Here is a 23,956-nt window from a genome sequence, read left to right as displayed (position 1 = left end):
CTGAAAACATGCATTCGAACCGTTATGGCGCAAAGACGAAACGTGAGTGCTGGTACTTGCAAAAGTCCCACGCGGGGAGGCATTTCTACCCAGGCTCAGTAACTCGATCCACCCGGTGAAAGTCACTTTTTGCGCTCTTGCTTGGATGTTCATACTCGATGAGCGAAATCCAGTACTGTCTTCGGTGAATGGAATGAGTTGCATCCTAGATTCTGCTCTGACTGCATATATGTTCCTGCAGTGATATATATATATATATATATATATATATATATATATATATATATATATATATATATATATATATATATATATATATATATATATATATATATATATATATATATATATATATATATATATATATATATATATATATATATATATATATATATATTTACCCTCACATCGAATGCACCAAGAAATCGGCAAAAATGACGACACACAACTTAATCACTTTTGACGCAAAAACGATAGTCACGGGTGCGCTAAGACGGATTCGGCAGCACTGAAACACTAGAACAATATCGTCCAACCTCGAACAGAATAGCAACAAAAATTCACCAAACAGGTTCAAAACATCTGCTCTCAGGTTTCCAGAAGGCACAGGCGTGACGTAAATGCTGGGCAGGCCGTAATTTCATCCCTCTTCCGCCATGCGTCTAGAGCATCTCTCCGAGAATTGGCATCTCACTAGAAGCACCAGGTATGCATGGAACCGCGTTGCCTCACGGAGTTGCAACCATATGAGAATCAAAAGAGCTGCCACTTAAACTGGAACAAGGGCGACGTCTCCTTCGCTACAATTTGACTATTTTTTAGCCTTATTGTATTTATTTGAGTGAACTGAAAATGGCTGTTGCATTTTGTGCATAGCGCAAAAGCGGCTATAATAAAGTGCAAAAGGAATCAATTTGTGAACCTCATAAAATTTACCGTTCGGAAGAGTTTCAATCGCGGATAGTTTCTGCTGATACCTCCTAATTGAGGCTAATCGTTAAGGATTGTCTCTTCCCAGTTATAGCGGGCAGAGGAAAGTGACTTTTGACATTGTCATGCAAACGCTGCTGCCGGTGCATGCCGGGAATACGCAGAAAATGGAGCCACCGTGCTTCTTCTGAGAGGAGGAAGCATTTTGCTACCACGCACACAAGCATACATGCACACACGGACAAACGTCATCATCATCGCAGCCTCACTGCGTGCACTGCATTAGCGGTGGTAACGTGCACAGGGCCGTCGATATGCAACCTGTGCCGTCGAGGCTCCCTTCGTGCATCTCCCTTCATGTTGTCCTGCCATTTCCGATTCGCCATGCGGCCCCTTTAGCTCCGGCGCCACTCGAGTCGTTGCCTTGTGCGCGTGGCTTTCCTGGCCCCGAGTATAATTTACGAAGCCTCTACTTCTTGCATTGCCCGGGTAAGGGGTTGTGCTAAATTCTGAGGACTTGTGTAGTGTTCTATAACACATCTTTTTTTTTGTACTGAGCGTTTGCGCCTTTAGCTAAGTTTGCACTTTTAGTGTGTAGTGTCACTCCTGCATTGGAGTGACACTACACATGCTATATGAACTCCTGCTGTGCCTTCTGCTGTGGCTGACTAGAATGCGCATATGTGGGTGAAGCATATGTACGCACGGCTCCAGCCAACGACTTTCTGCTCATCGGTTTAGCCTCAATTTACCAGTGGTTCTTTGATGCTTTGCAGGAACAACTATTTAATGGGAGAGAAATTAGAAATGTATAATGTTAACAGTAGGGTTGTGAACTGGATCAAGGAGTATCTAAATTTAAGAAGACAAAAAGTGGTTCTTAACGGGAAAACATCTCGCAAAGTTGGTGTATCATCTCGCGTCCTCAAGGGTCAGTCATTGGACCAACAAGCTAAGTCAATGGTGCACCAAGTGGCACATGTTTATCAACTTGAAAAGACCGTCCGTTCATATGAGCTTTTCTAGGAAAAGAACACCTCATGACTTCAGTTACACTATTAATTCAACCAAGCTATTATCTGCTCACGAGCACAAGCAATTTGGCGTATAATTTACCCCTATTCTCTCTTGGAGCCGACACATTGGTCACATCACAAGTAAAGCATGGCGAGTTCTACGTTTCCCGCGCACAAATGCAGAAGGCAAAGGTATCATTGTACAACTCAAATGTGTGATCTCTTCTTGATTACGCCTGCGCTGTGTGGGTTCCATGGGTGACATGCGATGTAAACCGCTTAGAAAAATCCAAACATTCCTTCTGTTTTTTCACATTATACTAGGAATTTCAGTGTTTCAACAGGGAAAAAAAGCCTTGGCTGGACATCGCTACAGAAACGTAACGAATATCTTAGACTGAAACTCTTTCAGAACATATTTTACTCTCGCACAGGTATAGACTCAGATAGGTATATATACAAGTCTGATTACGTCTAATGAAGACTAGACCATGCAAATAAGGTAAAAGAAATACACTGTAAAACTGAAGCTTTCAATATGTCATTTCTTCCCAAAACTATAGGCGAATGGAACATTCTTCCATCCCATATTGCGGTAATACCCCCAAACAAGGTATCTTCGAGCTCTGTATCCTTTTGAAAAAGAATGCTAATATTTGTGTGTAGTGTCGCGCGTGTGCGTCTGTTTTAAAGCGTTCCCGTGAATCATATTTACGATGTATTGATGGTGTTGCCGATCTGCACGTGATGTTGCGTTACCTGCATTATTTTTCTTGCCTCTTTGTCCCCCCCCCCCCCTTACTGCCCCGCTGTAATCAGCCTCCATATTGGGACTGCTGTCTGGAGTAGCAGGTCTCCGCTATGCTGTGAACGTACCGACATCTATATATATTACATTTTTTTGCTATTTCTGTTTTCGATTATTTGTCTGGTTTGCTGTCTAGAAACTCTGTTGATCACAACTGGGTGGGCAGGTTGTGATGAAGCGCAAGATCTCGTGACCTAACTCGACCAATCATTAATTCCAATCATTCAGTTGGCACCATGCTACCACGTTGCTCGAAATCTGATAGCACAGGTTGCTATCTGCCACGGTGGGGAAGTTGTGATCACATCACAAGGTCACAAGACCTCTCTCGACCAGTCATTAATTCAATCTCCATCTGCCAACAGGTTGCACACAATCCGGTAGCCAGGTTGCCACCTGCCACAGTGGGCAAGTTGTGAAGAAGTTACAAGGTCAAGTGAGTGCTCTCGACCAACAGGTGAATTTCGGGACACCACACATGGGTAGGGTTTTAGAGTGACGACAGCTCTAATGTTATCGCCTTCAAACTCAGCCGCTCTCAGCGTGCGGCGGAGTCTGGCTTTTGTTGTAGCCATAGCTACATAACGGTAGCATTGCGAGCCTCCGGCGTGGCGCTGCCGTGGCGGCGGCGGCGCTGCAACCCTGTGGCTGCGCTGCCACCCTGTGGCTGTGCCGCCACGCTGTCACGTGACGAGGAGCAGCTGCCGGCGGCGCGGTGCCGTGGCTGATGACGTGGTTCGCCACGTGTTGGTCACGTGACCAAATTCCACTCGGCCAGCTGTGGCTATCGCGTCATTCCAGGTTTAACCAGAACTAAACCACGGCCAATTTTTTAATCCTGTGCAGCAGTGGGAATAAACTCATGGCCTGATCGGCAGTGGCCTAATTGGTAGCGTGCCCGTTTCCAAGAAGGGTGTTTGATTTAAACTGACGAACGTTGTGCCGCTTGAAACTAAAGCGCTGCATGTTTGTTGCGTTCCTGTGTTAAACGAGCTGCAAGATTCATCGTCAGCAACCAACTCATGTAAACAGCTACGAGGAGAGAAACTTCAACGATAGAGTACTGAAATGCGACGTTACAATTCCCAATCTTTGGCTTACTATCTTCTAGTTTTGCTAAAAAAATTCATACGCAAAGAGAGCATAGGTCGAAGAGAGCATAGGTCACTATTTTTGAAACTAAATAGCCATTTTGTCATGTTGCGCGTTTTTACTGTTTTAGGATGTAAATACTACATTCTTGATCCAAGTATCTCTTTGTAATGCGTGATGTTAATTTCTTGTTTTGTACTATTTGCAAAATTATTTTTTGGTGAATATTGGTGCTGTACTCTGTAGATCTGCCATCTATGTGACTGCTACTGTCATGTGGTGGTCTCTAGGTTTTCAATAAAGCTGCTTGAGCAGCTTTTATCCAAGAAGAGCATGCAGATTCCTTTTTGGAAGAGTAATTTTACGGAGTGATTCGCTGATTGATTTATTCATTGATTGATTAATTCTTTGATTCACTGACTGACTGACTGACTGACTGACTGACTGACTGATTGACTGACTGACTGACTGACTGACTGACTGACTGACTGACTGACTGACTGACTGACTGACTGACTGACTGACTGACTGAATCACTCACTCACTCACTCACTCGCTCACTCATTGACTGACTGATTGACTGATTGACTGACTGACTGACTGACTGACTGACTGACTGACTGACTGACTGACTGACTGACTCACTTACTCACTCACTCACTCACTCACTCACTCACTCACTCACTCACTCACTCACTCACTCACTCTCGGACTCACTGACTGACTCACTGACTGACTGACTCTTTCCGCTCTTTTTGAGTAGATCTTTTGCGCAGCTCCAGTATTTCCAAGATGTACATAGAGATCTCGGTGAATCAAGCACAGGCAACATTGAGTTAAAATTTAGTTACGATGTCACGAGAAGTGTTCTTTTTGGTCAAGTACTGTGCGCGTCCATAAAATTGTATCCAAGAGACACTCGGGACCATTCCATTCAATTTTTCTTCTCAGTTGATTCCGCGACTGTGCTGACGTTCCTCCGCAAGCAAGAAAAAAATAACACTGCATAAGTAATGGGATTTATTTTCGGTGCTCGAAGCAAACTCGTGGGATCTATGCTTACAACTCCTGGACCGCTGACAGAAAGTGCCCGGTGGCCTGATCTTACCTCAGAGTTCTCGCACTTGAACTGGGGAGACGATCGAGGCGGAGGAGGGGGGGGGGGCATGGGGGGGGGGGGGGGCATGAGGGGGGGGGGGCTGCCATATGACTATTTCATTTTTTGACCTTTTCTACTTTATAAAATCTTTGTTTTCTGTATTAGTTGGCTAGTTGTAACGCCATAATCACTTGATATAGTAAAACTTGATCTTGTTGTCACTGTCCCTTTAAAGGCCATGACTTGCTACGCAGTGAAGCGTTAGTACTCAACGTTGGAGTACATAGGAACTGCTCAAATTTGACATTTTTTTGCTTTATCAGAACAAAAAATGCTGCTATGAAACTATATGATATCAACGTTGAAAAACCAGGCTGTGATGTTAGTAGCGCCATTGCATTTAGTTTCTAGCTATGCCTCGAACAAATGTTTACCGTGTATTCATTCTTTTTAATAGCCAACTTGTGTAAACATCTGGATCTCGATTGAAATTTTTTGATTGCTTCGACGTCTTGATAAAGCCGGAAAACAGGCCTTGAAGTCCGAGCAAGAACGGTATTTGTTTCAAAATTTTCTGAACAAAGGGTCCACGTAGGAGCATTAAAATACATATAGACGTAATAAAAATTTTATCGCAACTTTGTGCACATTATTACCGAACTTCTGTCCATGTGGGAAAAATAAATGTAAGAGTGACGCCACGCACCAGATATCTTTTTTTTCTTTTCCAGTACATTGTTTACCCCACTGGAAACTTCATAAGCCGCTGAAGTGATCGAAGATTTTTTGGGAAAAATATTTGGACAATTTGTGCACCGAGAAACATCAGTTTTTTTTTAACACAGTTCCGTCATGGCCCAGCGTCACACCTCACGCTTTTGGATGAAATGACCAATGGTTTTATTTAAGCCCACAAACATGCTATAGAGTACACCATGCCATCTCAGACCACGTGATTTATTTCGGTGCTGTGCGCCAGTGTTGCTTACTCAAAGTTTAGCCCTGACAGTGGCTATACGAAGAGTACAGAATAATGCTCACCATGTGTCAAGTAAACCAGGCATTGCAGACCGTTCGTTCCCTGAAGAGAAAGTGACAGAGCAGATTTTAAGCATGGGCAACGCTGCATAACCGTGAGGTTCGGAACGAAAACACAACACCCGCGCAGTTTTTGTGCAGGAGCAGCCATCTCGCATCCGCTAAAGTACCCGGTTCGAATCCAACGCCTCTACCGGGAGCCAACAATCCTCTAATTATCAGACATGTCCATTGACATGGTGCCTAAACATGCAGTACGCCGAGATTGAAATTAATATCATGCTAAACATGACTGGCGCAGCGCGCATTAGACACCGTTGAAGTCAAAAAGCCTTGAAATTTGTCTGGGGCGCGCAGCGTCCTTCATGCACATATGCATTTCAAATTACATATGAATGCAAACGCATTTTTTTTCCGAAAGCTTCCTGAGCTCTATATTTTTTAATAAAACACGTTGTGGGGCTAGTTGGTGATGCATTTTTATTTTCTTAAAATTAAACAGCATTATATATATATGGACAAATACACAGATGCTGATGCCGAACACAGATTGCCAAGTTATACTTACGGCTGCACATCTTGGATTTTTTTTAATTTGACTCTTTTCAATGTTTATTTCAGAATGCGGTTTTTTTGTTTTATTTGCCGAGAATTTTTTTACACGGCTGAATAATCAGTTCTTCTTGGTGTTATAATGTTGCATTTCTGTGCAGTGAAAAATAACTAAGGTGTGGATTGGTCTTTTTGCTTGCACGAGCCGTCGATTTACTAGTAGTGAATACATTAATGGCTCTGCTTGTAAATGAAAGTCCTGTCTGCATTGCACAAATGCCGTAAATATTGTATAATGGATCACTCACACAAACACGCAAGTGCAAAGTTCTTAAAACGGGGATATCATATTACCGTTGTGTTCCTGAGCTGAAATGCGCGACAGGGCAGAACATGAAGTGGTCTGCGTTTTCGACGGCTGCGAATGGAGCTGTCACTAAACAGTCGCGGTAGCTAAACATGCAGCTGTTCCGTGGCGCTTATGCATAGAGTTTCGCGTTATTACGTGCATTGGATAAATCTACTTCATTATGTAACGGCCCTAAGCAGGTGATGTCAGTGGCAAATAACGATTCGCTAACAATCTGCGTGGAAATGGAGCCTCCTGATGTGCAAAGGCATGTGGAGAAGCGCAGGAATGCTTCGAAACGCACAGATATGTAGATAAAGAGGAAGAAGGAAGGCAGAGATGTTAACCACAAGGATGTCCAGGTTGGCTGCCCTGCACTGGGGAGGAGGGATGAGGCAATTGAAAGGAAAAAATGGAGAAGGGGTGAGGAGCGCAGTCAATGGTTGTCATTCAAGCCAGTCGCTATCACGAATGGTGTAGTAGGCCTTGAGAGCAGTTACTGCTGCGGTCCGAGGATCTAATCCCCTTTTAATGGGCGGTGATCCAGGCGGTCCATAGCACAACACAGCGGGTCTCTCTATCCCTAAAGGCTCTAAGCAATCCAAGTCGTTCATGTGGAGTTTTTTGGCTACTGAACTTGATTGCAGCCTGAAGGGCTGCAGTTCAGCTGAGCCACAAGAACTGGATGCAGCCCATCGGGTACTTGTTCTGCGTTGTGTGCTGCTGGCGAGCGTGGGCTGGAAAGAACAGAACGCATGAGATTCGTGAAGGACGTGAGCATTTCAATTTCTTGTACATATTGGCCACAGTCTGCATCATGGTTTTTGTCTGAAGCCGTTGTAGGCGTTGGACACTGAGTTGTCGACATCGTCGCTGACCCAGTAGGCGTGAAAGGCTTCGGTATTGGTGGGAAAACAATATCAGAAGCAGTATCTCCGGAGTCACCAGACGCCGAGCTCCCTTCATTTAGTGCGGTTGCTGGAGAAGCCGGACACGCTGAAGTGGCGCTTGAGGTCTCCCCAACAAAGGTAGTTGCTTCGTTGACGACTTTCGGCGACGCGAACGACGTCGACGCACCTTTGCTGCGTCCTCTCTGTGCGCAGAATGGTATCGCGTGAATTGTTTGAGTAGCTCTCATTCAGTCTTAAGACGAGGGCAGTCTTTCGAGGAAGAGTCGTGAAGGCCACGGCAGTTTGCACACTTCAAGGCAGTCGCTGGGCAAATGTCGCCGCTGTGTGTCTCGGAGCATCTCGGACAAACAATGGAGTTGTTGCAGACGCTGCTCACGTCACCGGTCCTCATGCACAGAATAATTGAAATCAAATCTTTTTTTTTCTCCATGAACATTGGGAATGGGGGAAAAAGCCGTTGTTTTAAGCAGCTTGACGAGTTCCTATTCCCCGTCAAGTACTAGGACAAGAGCGCCGTACACAATACAAATAACCGGATACAAGCCTGCCTTTGAGTTGTAAAAGAACACATATACACGCACTGTCCTGAACGCGCAGAACTGAATTTAGAGCAAACTAAAAAACACTCATGAGTCACAAGCCAGGGCTTCTTGAGTTAACAAAAAAATACACAGGCAGAGCAAAGAAAAATAAAACACAGACCAACGAATATCAAATTATAATGTTTAAGTCACGAATTTTAGAGATACAGAAACATTTTATGAAATTCAGGAGCAGAAAGGGTTATTATATCAGTGCCCAATGCCTGGAAGTTAAGTTTTCGGAAGTAAATAATGCAACATGGCGTCGCCGTAATTGATTCTATTGAAACTAATCAACCCTTATTCTGGATGTCGTGTCGGATATGTGTGTGAATCGAGGCGGATGCCAGCTAGTCGTGCTAAAAAAATTCGTATTACTTTTTGTTTTTGTTTTTCGTAGTAAAGGAGCTGCAGGGTAATCTTTCGCTGCATTTAGTTATTACTCGTACCATTTTATTTGGGAGTCGCGCTGGCTTCTCAATATTTGTAGAAGCAGCGGTGCCCCATATTAGAAAACAGTATGAAATATGCAATAAAAAGAGTGACTAGTAAATTAGAAGCCTTGAACGGATGGGAAAAACATCTCTATGTCGATACAACATACACATTCTTCGTGCTAATTCGGATAGTACTAGGTCTACGTGTGCATCCCAAAGCATATGTTCATTGAATATTACGCCTAAAGTTTTGAAGCTATGAATTATTTCGATGTGATTGTCATTTAAATAGAAAGAACAATTCTCTGTGAGCTGTCGGCCTTTTGCTCAGAAAATAACAGCTTTGATCTTGCTGTGGTTGATAAGCAGTCCATTGGAGGTGCACCAGTCCTGGAGATTTATCAAAATCTCATTGGCTCGGATAATTAATTTGTAATTGTTATCACCGCTCGCAAAAGATGTATGTCGTCGGCTAAGATAATGAACTTAATTGAATGGTCTATATTAATGAAAATATCATTAATATAGATGATAAGCAAATATGGGCCTTTTATGCTTCCCTGTGAAACACCGAATGAGGTCGGTTTAATGAAGGGTGTGAAATTATTTATAATTACATGCTGATGATGGTGACTGAGGTATTTTTGCAGAATATTAAGAGCTGTGCCACAGAAACCATAGTGGTGTAATTTTTCTAAAACTAAGTCACGGTTGAGTGAGTCGGACGCCTTTGGAAAATCGACAAAGATCCCGATGACGAAGTTTCTGTCTTCGATATGTTTTTTTTTGTACAAGGAGAGACAGTTCGGTTGAGCCCTTTTTACGGAAGCTGTATTTGGATTCTGTTATAACTGCTTCTTTATCAGAGTAATTTGCGAAGCCCGTATGAAGGGCACTCTCAAGGATTTTAGAAAAAAAAACGGTAGGATAGAGATGGACCCGTAATTTGCTAAGTTATTTTTTTCATCTTTTCTGTAAATAATGTATACTTTTCCTGTCTGCAGTTTATCAGGGAAGGTTCCAGCTGAGAAACATCTAAAAAATATGGGTAAGCGGAATCGCAAGAATGCCTTCAACGAACTTTACTACACGCACCTGAATATCAAAGCTATCACAGCTGCTACTATTATTTAACTCTAAATATGGAAGTAATCTCTGCCTCTTTTAAAGGGCATGAATGTATGGAGTCATAACTACTGTCTATCGTGTAATGAGAACAATTTCCTGATACTCATAGAAAAGACGTTTACTAAGTACTGGTTGAAACTATTCGCTAGTTCGTTACCTCTGACTACAATTCCATTGACGAAAATTTCAGTCACAATGTTAAACGATCGTGTTCTAAATACAGAGTGGATTGTTTTCCATGTTGCAGCAGTAATGTTTGATGATAGTGTATATATGCTGCTATAACAGTCATTCCTGTTGTCATATATAAATAAATAAATATATTACTTAAGACTCGAGGCCTCTTTGTCAGCAAGACATTTCTTGTACACATAATAATTATAATAATTAGTTCTAGTTTTAAAAGCAGATCGCAAGTGATGTACGGTTTTCTACTCTTCCTGGCGAAGAAGAAGTCTTATAAGGATAGCCGGCATCGTACACCGTTAAAAACTTCTTTACAAAAATTTCAAGAGCTAAGTTTGCATCACTTAAAGAGAGAACATCTGACCAAGATATGTTTGCAAGACATTGTTGAAAGTTGTTTAGATTTGCAAAGGAGATATTTCTTAAAGCAGTAGGCTTTGACACTTTGTGTTGTTGTCAAATGGCGACGAATATAGGGAAGTGATCGCTTAGATCACCGTCTACCACTCCCGATTTCATGTTTGCTATGTCAGAGCTGAAAAGAAAAAAAAAATCTGCTAACGCGGAAGATGCGGCAGTGATAGGCGTAGGTAAAGTAATAACATTTCTAAACGAGTATGTTTTCATACAAGATCAATTCACTTGACGGAATACCGTTAGAACACACATCAATTAATATTGAAATCACCACCACACAAAACAGTCAGTTTGTTAGTTAAGCAGTAGTAAAAAATGATTCCATATGGCCAAAGAAATAACTATGATCGCTATTTGGGGGACAGTATACAGTGGCGATGACTTAATTTTTCATCTCTACTGTTAGCATTTCTACGTCCCTGCTTGCTGAAGTAAAATCCTTAAGCAGTTCACAGCTATATATTTCTTTCAAAACCAAACATACCCCGCTGCCACGCTGTGTTTCACGGTTCAATGAAAAAGCAATAAATCCAGGTATATTAAATGAAATATAACCATCAGTGTACCAAGTTTCTGACAACAAAATGAAATCAAAACTGAAAGCAAGAAGACTGAAAAATTCATCAAGGGATGTGTATTTGTTTGGTGCTGATTGAACATTAAAAGAATATAATTTTAGACCCTGTAAGTATGATTCGCCTATACTATCTTTTAGCTCATTCGGTGTGATGTACATTGGAAAAGAAAGAAATATGAAACTGGTGGTCTCCTATATGCTTGAACAACATGCCTAGGCATGCCTATACAATCGACGACAGGTCGCTGAGGGACCTAACCACGATTGCGTTATGGCCTTCTTTACATCTGAAAAAAACCTTTCCTGCGCTGTGCCAAACAAAACGAATGTTCTTTTGCTTAGCCCACAACTTAGTGTGCTGGAAAAGTGCACGTCACTTCATCAGATTTTCTTGAAAAAAAACACTTGAATTTGACTGTCGAAGCTTGGTGAGCCTTTGTAGCCATGCATCTCTGACGGCCTGCTGTGGGGAGCGCACTACAATAACCGGTATCGTATCTTGTTTTCATGGCAAACAATGAACCGCAGTGGCGTCTTTGTCCACGAGTGCTGGCAGCTTGAGTGACGTGGCGCTGTAGCCGCTCCGGGGCGAGAGGTCGAACGGGGGTTCAAAAATGCCCTCACGTATGATGGTATACAGCCACCCTTGAAGCTCAATGCATTTAGACCTTCCAAGGCGCTGGACATGAATTATTAAAATGCCGTCAGTTAACGGCTTGATTATTATAGGCAACGCGGCGTCACAGATGTCGTTGTCGACATTGCAAATTACGTCAGCCGCAGAGCCACTGCCTTGGAGGATAAGTGGGAGTGCGCTGACATTGTCAAGTTTGGTGATGGTGCATGGTCAGACCTTCTAATGCGCTCCGCTCCTTGACATTAGTGGCATTCACGTTTTTATAGCGGTTCATTCTCAAGTCCTTGATCCCTCCCGGTACGAGGTTTTCCAGGTATATCGAGGTGTGTTGCCTATTCAGAAGGTTTAGGTTGTCGGTTGATTCTTGTGGCACAAACAAGACGTTTTGCGCCGGAGCACTTCGCGCTCTGATGACCGTTGATGGGCTGGATGAGGATGACTCAGCTGGTCTGCGCAATTTGCGCCTGACTTTCTTGCTAATGACAGGTATGAACCCATAGTCTGTCCAGGAATCATCACTTGGCGCCGAGCACAACAAAGTGTCCTGGCTGCTTGCGTCACTCAATTGGCACAGGCGCTTTCGCTGGGCGTCCGCTGGCGACCCACCTGGTTCTAAAGGACGTCCAGCGGCCACCACGTACATCGCCGTGAGAAAAAGAGAGTGGCGCTTCGCTGGTTATGGCACAAATTACCAAAAAATTGCTGTGTCGTGAAGGCAGCGCTCTGATATAGAGCAACTACTTCTTCAGAACACACAACTGTACTACTAAACTAACGGTACACCACGTCCCTGGTTTCCGTACTTGTTAATTTTATTCTTTCATCATGATTATCAGCCTGACTAAGCCGATTGCAGGGCAAAGACCTCTCCCATGTCTCTCCAATTAACCGTGTCGTTTGCCTGGTGCGACGCCGTATCCTCGCGAGCTTCTTAATCTCATTCGTCAATATAAATTTCTGCTGCCCGCTGCTACGCTTATGTTCTCTTGGGATCCACTTAGTTACCCTTAACGACCATCGGTTACTTTGACTTTGCATTATATGCGCTGCGCAAGCCCATTTCTTCCTCTTTATTTTGATTATGATATTGCTAACTCACCTTTGTTCCCTTACCAGCTCCGGCCACTTCCGGTCTCTTAACGCTACACCTATCATTTTCCTCCACTCTGTAATCAATAGCCAGAGAGCTGCTCCGTGTCAAGGATACTGATGCTTTCCGGCTAAAACCGAATTCTGAAAATTGAATTGGGTGTAATTTATCGCGTTTCTTTTTTGGTTTCAACCGAAAAGTCAGACCTCTTGTTTTATACACCCAAAGTTTAGGAGAAAGGGTGTAAATCTGTGGTCCTCCATCATAATGCAAGTTAAAGGCATTTGAAATTCGGTCGTTTCAGTTTGGCCATCCTGTAAAGAGAGATTCTACATTGTGCGCGTGTCTCACGCTCCTCTACGTCCTGACTGATGGCGTGTATAAGGCACACACCAGGTACTGATCCCGATGTTGACCTTTTGTTGAACAAAGACTAGCCTTCTACAACCTGGGCAAGCCCAAAAGAAGACGTCCATGTCCAGCATGTGCAGATGAGCTCTCGGCACCTAGATTTTCGGTTCTGAGCAGCACACCTCCCTACTTCCAGTCCGATCTAGGACTGCCCATTGGCACCTTGACCGAGCGACTGCTCGAGCTCGGGATGCAAAACACGTGGGCAGAGTTGGCGGTGGTATTGCGAGTCTCCCAGTTAGAGAGAGTAAGTACGACCGAGCCGGGCAGAGTGACGCTTGCAAAAGTGGGACTCCAGCCAGACAGAGGAATCCAAACCAAAGTCAAAATTAGTAGGAAAAGCAGGAACGCCTTGATGGTCTCTCTCTTCCCTAGAAACATACACCCAGAATATAACGTAGAAAGAAGGGCCAAACGAGCCGAAGCCCTCCAGCGAAACTTCGAAAATATGGAAGCGAAGGAAGTCGCCTATGACGATGCGGCGAGTGGCGGAATGGCGGTAGCCTCTGTAGTCGATGGCCGAGGGACGCTGGTTTCCGCGGCAGTTATCGGAGGCCGCAACATGGAGACTGCGGAGGAAGTTTTGATAGCGCTCACTTGCGTAGGAACGGAAGGCAAGTTCATAATTAGCGACAACAAAACAGCCATTCAAAATTTTGTAAAGGGGAGTATATCGCCTAAACCTGCCAATATCTTCACCCAATGAAAGCTGAACAGGAAACTTCAGTTAATTTGGACACCCGCGTACGCTGCCGTCCCAGGTAATGAGGCGGCTTACGACCTACCCCGAGATCTCTATTTCTGGGTAGCCGTCTAGCCCCCCACACACTGGGCATACGACGAGCCTCTGTAAAATTACGGGAAAATTGTCTACCATTATAAATTGGGAAATAGAATGGTACCCCCGCCAGATGTTAGCTAAATAATAGAGAAATTGTCGCGTGGAGGCAGCTCCAAAATAAAACCCCCATGAACCCGGACAGGGCGTTTCGCATGCCCCAAGAGCATAGAGAGAACGATCAGTGCTAACACTGTGGGGCGAAAGGGACCCTCAACCGCATTCTTTTACCGTGCCCGCAATCCCCAGTGGTGGGACAAAATATAGTAAGTAGAGAAGCCTGGGAGACCCTGCTGCGAAGCGCGGGCCCTACTGTAGCGCTCCTCGCGCCGCGCTCGGATTGCAGGCCGTGGCACGCGGCGCCGGACAAGAAAGAGGAATTCGGGCTAGGCCGCCGCAGCGCGAGCAGCGCAAATAAAAAGTTCGAACCTCAACGCTGTCAGCTGGTTCTTCCGCGCCTTAGCTCCTACAGATTTCGTGAACCGAACGTGATTAGAACACGCAACCCCATCATCCTACATGGATTCCCCTGGCTCTTCCGCCCTTCCTACCGGCGGCGGCACGCCCCAGAACGCTTAGCCTCTCGGCGCTTCGGTGACCGCGTTCCAGCCAGTCAGCATGCCACCATTTTCGCACAATAGACCCCGCGCCTGGCTCGCGCAGGTTTAGGAGCATTTCCAACTGCGACCTATCACCAGCCAAGAGACCAAGTTTCTACACCTGGTGTCCACCCTGCCTCCTGACGTCGCTGAGGAGTTCTTGGACATCATCAGCTCACCGGACACGGCTCGCCCTTCGAGACGTTGAAGGCAGCTCTCATCGACCGCAAGTCCGCGTCCGAGCGCACCAAGCTCCAGCAGCTCCTCAGCGCTACAGAGCTTGGTGACAGCCGCCTTTCGCAGCTCCTCCGTCGCATGCGCAAGCTTCTGGGAGATTCAGCTGCTCAGCATGACCCACTACTGCGTGAGTTGTTCCTTCAGTGTCTTCCCCAACACATGGTCCCCATCCTGGCAGCGGGCGATGTTTCATTAGACAAGCCCGCGGAACTCGCTGACCATGACTCACTGCTCCCAAACGTCAGCTCTGTGCCCAGTCCGCCTTTAACTACTGCTGCAGACTCATAGCTTGCCAGCATCGATTGTCGACTTGATTCTCTTGGCAGGCGGCTCGATGTACTCGCGCCTTTGCCGCGCCGTTCTCTGCCGAGGTTCTGGCCACGCCGCCGCTCCCCGGATTCCCAACCATCCGACGCGCGGCCAGCCACCTCGCCCTCGGCTGTGTGCTGTACCACCTTATTATCGACACCTCTGCCCGCAATTGCGCACACGCATGCTCCTGGTCTGGAAACGCTGCGACCGGCCACCGACGGCGGCAAGTGGTGCGGGTGGGCGGACATGCCGCCTCTTTTACTTCTCGGTCAAGATTACTAGCACTCCTTTCCTGGTAGACATGGGAGCGCAAGTCAGTGACATAGCGGCCCCTTGGGCAGATCGCCGTCGCAACGAACAGACTTCCCCTCTCAAGGAGTACTTTGGTTTGGGCTAGTTGGTGCATAGCTTTTTGATGAAGACAGGACAGCACGAAAATAACAAGGACAAAAGAGGCACACGAACGCAACAGGATAGGCGCCATTTTCCCCTCTCCAAGCGATCAACAGCTCCCACATTCACACGTACAGCCAACGGTCCCTGACGCTTAATCTCGGATTGCGCCGAACTTTTCCCTGGATTTTCATTATTGCTGACGTCTCGCAAGCTGTTCTCGGCGCGGACTTCCTCATTTTCTTCTACCTAGCCGTCGACATGCAAGCTCATCGCGTCAAAGATCTCAGCACGCACCTCTTCGTCAATGGCGTACTCTGCACCACTGCGGCCACGGGGCTTCGCGCTCTCGTCCCTGTTTCGCCGTGTGCGAAAGTTCTGGCTGATTTTCTCAACTTCACAAAGCCACATACCAGAGAGCCACCTTTGAAGCACTCGATCACTCACCACATCGTGACTTCGGGACCGCCGGTGTTTGCTCGCCCTCGCCGTTTTTCGGGAGAACGCCTTGCTATTGCTAGTCGTGAGTTCGAACACAAGCTGGAACTCGGCATAGTATGCCTTTCCTCCAGCAACTGGGGATCGCCACTTCACATGGTGCCAAAGAAAGATCCGGGCTACTGGAGACCATGTGGAGAATAACGCGTCTCAACGCTCACATTTTACCAGACCGCTATCCACTTCCTCACATACAGGACTTCACATCAAATCTGGTTTGCTGCACGATCTTTTCTGAAATTGACTTAGTGAAAGCTAATTATCAAATTCCGGAGGAGCCCGCTGATATTCCGAAGACGGTCATTACGACACTGTTTGGCCTCTTTGAGTTATGTGCGCATGCATGTTGGCTTGTGCAATGCCGCACAGACTTTTCAGCGAGCTATCAACGAGGTTACGTGAGGCCTCGACTCCGTGTTCGCTTAGATCGATGATCTCCTGGTAGCAAGTTCATCCGGTTCTGAGCATGAAGCTCATTTGCGCGCCCTCTTCCATCGACTGGGTGAATATGGGCTCTTCATCAACCCGAACAAGTGTCTCTTTGGCGTACCTACAATAGAGTTCCTCGTCCACCTTGTCACTCCACAGGGCATTCGGCCTCTCGACAACAAAGTCAAAGCCATTGAATATTTTCCCTCCCCCACGAACTCAAAAAGCTCAGAGAATTCTTGGGCCTCCTGAACTTTCTTCGCCGTTTTCTTCCGAAGTGCGCCTCTTTTCTGAAGCCTTTGACCGACCTTATGGATACGAAAAAGGGTTCTGCTGCACCACTTGAGTGGACTGAAGACGCTGCCGCTGCATTTGCTGATGCCAAGAAGGCGCTCGCAGATGCCACTTTGCTCATACATCCACTTCTTAATGCTCCACTTGTTGTATCGTAGTATTGATAATTAGCAATGAAACAGTACACGTAGCATACGGTCGAGCCGATCTGTATTCTACTTCGTCGTCTTCTCTCCCCCCATGCGCGCGAGTGCGTGCAGCGCATTTGCCACACTTCCTCTTTATCACATTTCCGCCGCACTTAAAAAAAAAACAAAATGTCTAGCGGATGTCATAGTCTTTGAACCATGCGGGTCGCTTCTTTTTGCGAGTACTTCGGCGAGGCGGCGCAGGAGGTGAAGCCGCAGTTGCCGCTGTGGATTTACTACACGAGGGTTGAGGAGCGGCTGCCGATTCCGGAGCGGGCGGAACGGCTGGCATCATATGGATTGAAGGCGCGTCCGAAGAAGGACCCTGGACCACGGTTCCGGACTGTGGACTGGGCGGCGGCATTCGGTTGCCGTCGATAGGCGGCGAAATATCAGCGAAAAGGGCCGCTGGAGCTGAGGAGGACAGTTGCTGCTGAACTACTTCTGGGCGAACCGCAGAAAACTTGGACGAGTGCCACACTCGCCCATCATCCAGCAGATAAGATGCAGGTCCACGCTGCTCCACAACCTTCCGAGGCTCCGAAAACCGAGCTGACAGTTTGCCTCGCATATTTGGTTTGCGGACACGCACGTACTGGCCAATCTGAAAGTCACGACACTGGGCGCCACTCCGCTGGTCCGCATAAAGCTTGTATTGCGCTTGCTTCTCGTCAAGCCTCTGCCGCAAAAGCTTAAGCGCTTTTGTCGGATCCATTGAGAAGGACTGATCCGGCAGTCCTACGACGTTAAGTCTTGTGCGGGGCAACCGGCCATGAAGTAGGATAGCTGGTGCAATTCCTGTCGTGGCATGGGGCGTACAGCGGTAGACACCGAGGTGTTCCACAATCGCTGTACGTAGGTCGCGTCGCTCGCACAGAGCTAGCTGAATGTAGGACTTAAGCACTCGATTGAATCGTTCAACGAGTCCATTAGCTTGGGGATGGTACACTGAAGAGTAGCAATGGCGTATCCCCGATCGCGGAGGAAAGTTTGCATGGCCATCGATGAAAATTGAGGTCCGTGGTCAGAGACAATCTCTTGAGGGTAACCCTCACGAGCGAAGAGGCCAAGCAGGAATTCTTGAACGGTTTGAGTTGTGATGGCATCAGCGAAGACAACTTCTGGCCACTTACTGTAATAATCCATGAGAGTAATCGCGAAGCGGCAGCCACTGGGAGCTTGGTCGAAAGGCCCCACGATATCAATGGCAACCTTATCCCAAGGTTTCTCTGGGAAGGCGACAGGTTGCAGAGGAGCTGCCACCGGACGAGCCGATTTGTCACAGGACTGGCACACGACGCATGTCCGTACCATTTCTTCGACGTGCTCGTCCATTGGCGGCCACCAGTAGAGCTCTCGCAGTCGACTTTTCGTGCGGCTGATCCCGGGTTGTGACTCGTGCGCGATGTCCATGAGGCGTTGTCGCAAACTTTCGGGAACGACGAGCCTGTCACCTCGGTACAAGACGCCTTGCACGACGGACAGCTCCGAGCGCAGGAGATAGTATGGCCTAAGGTTCTCCGGTAGGGATTTCTTGTCCGGCCATGTCGCCGATGTAAACTGAATAGCTTGAGCAACTGCCGCGTCGCTGATGGTTGCCTCTTGCAGCTCTTGTAGAGTCACGGCTGGCGATAGCAGGCAGACGAAGTCGTCGTCACTGGCGTCGAACTCACTGGGCTTACTGCACGATGTGGTCGGTAAGGGAAGGCGAGACAGAGCATCCGCAACAGAGTTGTCATTGCCTTTGCGGTACTCTACAGTGTAGTTGTAGCACAACAGGCGAGCCGACCAACATGAAATTCGCAACGGCCGATGGCCCGTTCTTTTCGTCGACAGCAAAATGACAAGTGCACTGTGGTCGGTGCGTAGAACAAAAGGCCGGCCCCAGAAATACACGTGCCACCGTTCGCACGCCCAAACGCAAGCTAGGGCCTCACGTTCACCAACAGAGTACTTTCTTTCTTGGGGTGTCAAGGTACGGGAGGCAAACGCAACAGTTTGCAGGGAATGGCCGTTGTCTTGCTGAAGCACTGCCCCAAGGCCATATCCGGAAGCGTCAGTCGTTACGACCACGGGAAGGGCAGGATCAAAAAAATGCAACACGTCACATGACGTCAACATGGACGTCAGTAGTTTGAAGCTTGAATCCGCAGCAGCAGTCCAAGTGAAGGCGGAGTCGCTGCCTCGAAGTAAGGCGCGCATAGGCTCAACGACGTCGGAGTAATGCGGGATAAACTTGGAGTAGAAACCCGCAAGTCCAAGGAGGGAGCGAAGCTCGCTGATGTTAGATGAAGTCGGAGCCTTCGTAATCGCCTCGATGGCAGAAGAAAGCGGAAACAGTCCTTCACCGCTGACAACATGCCCCAAGAAAGTGAGCTTCGGAACATCGAAGACACATTTGTGGTTGAGCTTGAGTCCGGCTTGTGACAGGCGCTCGAGAACAGCACGAAGGTTGGTCAGGTGCTCCTGTCGGGAGGTGCCATGGACTATGATGTCGTCGATGTAGAAGAGGACACCTTTGCACCCTTTTAAAATTAAGTGCATCATCTTCTGAAAAGCCGAAGGCGCCGAAGCAAGGCCGAAACACACTCGTTTGAAGCGCAAGAGGCCATCATGGGTAATGAATGTGGTCGATTCCCGACTCTCAGGGCCAAGTGGTACTTGATGGTAAGCCGAGGCAAGGTCCAACTTCGAAAAACGCTGTGACCCGGCCAAGCTATGTAGAAGTTCTTCCGTTTGAGGCAAAGGAAAACTGTCGACCACAATAGCCTTGTTCGGCTCACGCAAATCGACGCACATTCGGATGGAGCCATCTTTTTTCCGAGCCACGACTAGGGGTGAAATCCACTTGGAAGCGTCGACCCGTTCAATGATGTCTTGAGCTTCAAGCTTCTGGAGTTCCTCGGACACCTGCGGACGAATGGCAAACGGCAGCCGTCGGAGCTTGCAAGCAACAGGAGAAACGGAATCCTGCACTCTGACTTTGTGCACGTAGCCACGAGCAACTCCGAGTTCCTTGGAGAAGAGATGTTCGAAGTGTGGACGTAGCTCAGGAGGTAACAGAGGCGTATCAGGTGTCATGGAAAGACATTCCAACGATGCACCTTTGATCTTCATTTGTAGAGCGGCAATGGAATCCAGGCCCAGCAGCGTTGTGCCTCCCGAGACAACGTACAACAGGATGCAGGCGGTACGGTCGTGGAACTTTGCTGTGGCAACAAAACACCCTTAGACTATAATCCGAGACTTAGAATAGTCCAATAGTTGAACTGCAGTTGATTTAAGCGGGAAACATTTAGCGAAGAATCGGTGGTATAGATCTTCAGAAATAATTGACACAGATGAGCCGGTGTCAATCAGGAAGCGGATGAACTTGCCTTCAATCAGGACTGAGGCGAAAATTCCGTTTTTTTTACTTTCAACATTGAGAATAGACGCACTGCTGGAGCCATCCGGCATCGACGATGTGTCAGCAGTATCTGCAACTTGCTGAACTTGAACAGGACGGTCGGACGACTTGCAGAGAAAGTCGAAATGGCCCACCTTGCCGCACCGACGACACTTGCGGTTGCGGGCTCGGCATGCAGGGTTGTTCGCTAGGTGAGTTGTAGAACCGCAGCGGTAGCACATGCGCTCTGGCTTTGCAGCAGCAGGTTGTGATGGTTGACTTTGGCACTTGCAGCAATGGGCCTGAGGTGGTGTTTGTCTCGATCCGCGCTCGCATCTCACACGATGTACTGGAGCGTCCTCCTCAGCCAATTCCCTGGCTTCCCGGGAAGCTTGCTCACACTGTCGAGCAAGGAGCATGGCGCGCGACAGAGTCAAGGAGGAGCCTTCCATGAGTAGGCGCTCACGCAGATGGCAACTCGAGGTCTTCTCCACCAGCTGGTCCCTGATCATATCGTCCGCCATGGTCCCAAACCCTCAGTCGCCGACAAGGCTGCGAAGGACAGCGACGTACTCATCGGTTGTCTCTCCTGGAGCCTGAACTCGACGGCGAAAGCGATGACGTGCGGCGATTACATTCACGGACGATTTGTAATGCTCCGACAGGATGGATATCGCCGCATCAAATTCGTCAAGGCGGGGCGCCTCGTCACCGGAGTGCGAAGCCGCAGCTGTAGGCGCTGGAGTGGACGACGGCGGCGCCAATGTATAAAAAATGCGCTGACCTTTCAGTCCGAGGCAATTCAGCAGGATGGCCTTCCGCCTGTCCGCGCCCAGAGTAGAGGCACCAGAGGCCAGCATGTAATTCCGGAACGCCAGCTCCCATTGCTCCCATGGAAGGGCAGGACGACCATGAGTCGGCAGGAAGGGTGGTGGTGGCTGAAGCCCAGAAAAGCTCATGATGGATGGTGAGCAGGCCACGTGAAGGTCCCGAATCAAAACAGCATCCTCGTCGCCAAAATATGTTGTATCGTAGTAATGATAATTAGCAATGAAACAGTACACGTAGCATACGGTCGAGCCGATCTGTATTCTCCTACTTCGTCGTCTTCTCCCCCCATGCGCGCGAGTGCGTGCAGCGCACTTGCCACACTTCCTCTTTATCACACCACTGCGCCTCGTCACCGACGCCCCGAGCATTGCCGTCGGCGCATTTCTTGAGCATCACGTCTCTAGTTGGCAGCCCCTCGGTTTTTTCTTTCAAAAGCTGAAGCCGCCTGAGACTAAATACAGCGCCTTCGGTTGAGAATTGCTTGCTGTCTACCTCGCCATCAAACACTTTCGCCACTTCCTAAAGGGCCAGGACTTTCACGTCAGCAGAGACCATAAGCCCTTGACCTTTGCCTTCCAAAGAAACCACAGCACCTACACTGCACGCGAGATCCGCCAACTGCGTTATATCTCCGACTTTACAGTGGATCTCCGTAACGTCCCTGGCCCGGAGAATGCTGCTGCTGATGCGCTTTTTCGGGTTAGTGCCATGGCATCTGAATCACCAGTGGGCATGGGGGAGCTACCGGCTGCACAACGCAATGATCCAGAGCTGCAACGTCTTCACTCCTCATCCACGTCCCTGTCTTTCGCCGACTGTACTCTGCCGTTTTCCTCTCAGTTCATTATGTGCGAGACACCCACTGGTGTCTCGTGCCCCTATGTACCTTCGGCTTTCCGTCGCACCATTTTTGAAAAACTGCACCGCCTGAGCAGCCCCGGTATTCGTGCTACGCAGAAGCTGATCAGATCTCGTTTCATTTGGCCAAGCATAAATGCCGGCGTACGCCACTGGACACGAACCTGCCTTCACTGCCACCACGTCAAAGTTCGCAGCATGCCGTCACACCTGCCTCTCCTTTTCGGCCGCCTGACGCACGGTTTTTCCACGTTGACATAGACAATGTTGGACCACTTTCGCTATCACGTGGGGCCTCTTATCTGCTCACCTGTGTAGACCGTTTTACCGGCATGCCCGAGGCGTTGCCCATTGCTGACACTACAGCCGAAACCGTTGCTTCGGCGGCTTTCATGGCCAGCTGGGTCTCTCGTTTCGGCTGCCCGCCTGTCGTCACCACCGACCACGGTCGACAGTTTCAGTCGGCCCTGTTTACTGCTCTTGCCAATATTCTCGGCGTTCAGCACATCCATACGTCCGCCATCCATACTTCCGCCTACCATCCATCGGTCAATGGCATGGTGGAACGTCTGCATCAACTGAAAGCTGCCCTTACCACTTATCAGCCAAGGGAACGCTGGTCCGACCACCTTCCCCTCGTCCTCTTGGGCATTCGCTTGGCACTGAAGGCTGACCTCGGCTGCTCTCCTGCTGAGCTAGTCTGCGACGTTCCCCTGCTTCTCTCTGGGGAATTCTCTCCTTCCTCCCTTCCGTTATTCCACGACGCTTCCACCTACATCTGTGACCTACGCAACACATTTCGCCAAATTTCTCCTGTCTCCCCTGCAGCCCATCATTCTGAGTCCGTTCGTCACCTTGAATCCGTGTTCGTCAGCCAGGACCTGGACCCACCGCGGTGACTCAGTGGTTAGGGTGCTCTGCTTCTTATCCAGAGTCCCCGGGTTCGAACCCGATCGCGGCGGCTGCTTTTTTATGGAGGCAAAACGCTAAGGCGCCTGTGTGCTGTGCGATGTCAGTGCACGTTAAAGATCCCTAGGTGGTCGAAATTTTCCTGGAGCCCTCCACTACGGCACCTCTTTGTTCCTTTCTTTCACTCCCTCCTTTATTCCTTTCCATAAGGCGCGGTTCAGGTGTCCGCCTATATATGAGACAGATGCTGCGCCATTTCCTTTCCCCAAAAACCAAATAATTAAAAAAGCCAGGACCTGGCCTCCTGCACCCATGTCTTCATCTGCCGTGACTATGTCCTTCCACCGCTCACGCGGGCCTACGATGGACCGTTCCGTGGCCTCTATTATGCGCAAAAGACCTTCACGTTAGACGTAAACGGCCGTGAAGACGTTGAAGCTACTGACCGCCTAACCAGCCTACATTGCCACTCCTCTGCCCGTCGGCCCTGCACTCGCTCTCGCTTCGACTGCGCCACCATTGTGCGCAGCTTCTTCCAAACAGATCTGCTGGGTGAATCCTATGGTTTCGCTCTGCGGGGGGGAGCCTTGTAGCGCCCCTCAGGCCGCGATCGGCTCGCAGGCCATGGCACGCGGCGCTGGACAAGAAAGGGTAAGTTTGGCTAAGCCGCCGCAGCGCGAGCAGCACAGAACAGTTAGAACCTCAATGCCGTCGGAGCTAGTTCTTCCTCGCCTTAGCTCCGACACTACCATCCAGCGACGTACCACCCATCTGGCGGAAGAGGGCGCAAGAACCAAGGGTTGCCTGCCAGCCTCTAATGCGCAGGCGCACGACTTCGTCATCCCAGGCCTGCGTGCCGGGGACGGGGCGGGAAGCGCCTTTTTTCTTATGGAAATAAAAATTGTTTCAATCAATTATTCAAT

At 48.2% G+C, this 23,956-nt stretch overlaps 1 protein-coding gene across 5 annotated transcripts in view; it reads right to left on the bottom strand.

Annotated features, from left to right (window-relative positions):
- LOC144107284 (uncharacterized) overlaps positions 1-23,956 on the bottom strand; it is a 102,718-nt gene that overhangs the window by 46,204 nt on the left and 32,558 nt on the right. For 2 of the 5 annotated variants that reach the window (XM_077640285.1, XM_077640286.1), the window contains one exon: positions 5,987-6,026. The exons of the other annotated variants lie outside the window; for them this stretch is intronic. In XM_077640285.1, the coding sequence (XP_077496411.1) occupies positions 5,987-6,026 (40 nt within the window). The remainder of the gene's footprint in view (positions 1-5,986; positions 6,027-23,956) is intronic. 5 annotated transcript variants of the gene reach the window in all.

The sequence above is a fragment of the Amblyomma americanum genome, chromosome 10 (genome assembly GCF_052857255.1).
Source record: "Amblyomma americanum isolate KBUSLIRL-KWMA chromosome 10, ASM5285725v1, whole genome shotgun sequence".
In the NCBI taxonomy this organism is placed as follows: Eukaryota; Metazoa; Arthropoda; class Arachnida; order Ixodida; family Ixodidae; genus Amblyomma; species Amblyomma americanum.
This window is presented reverse-complemented; position numbering and strand designations above follow the sequence as displayed.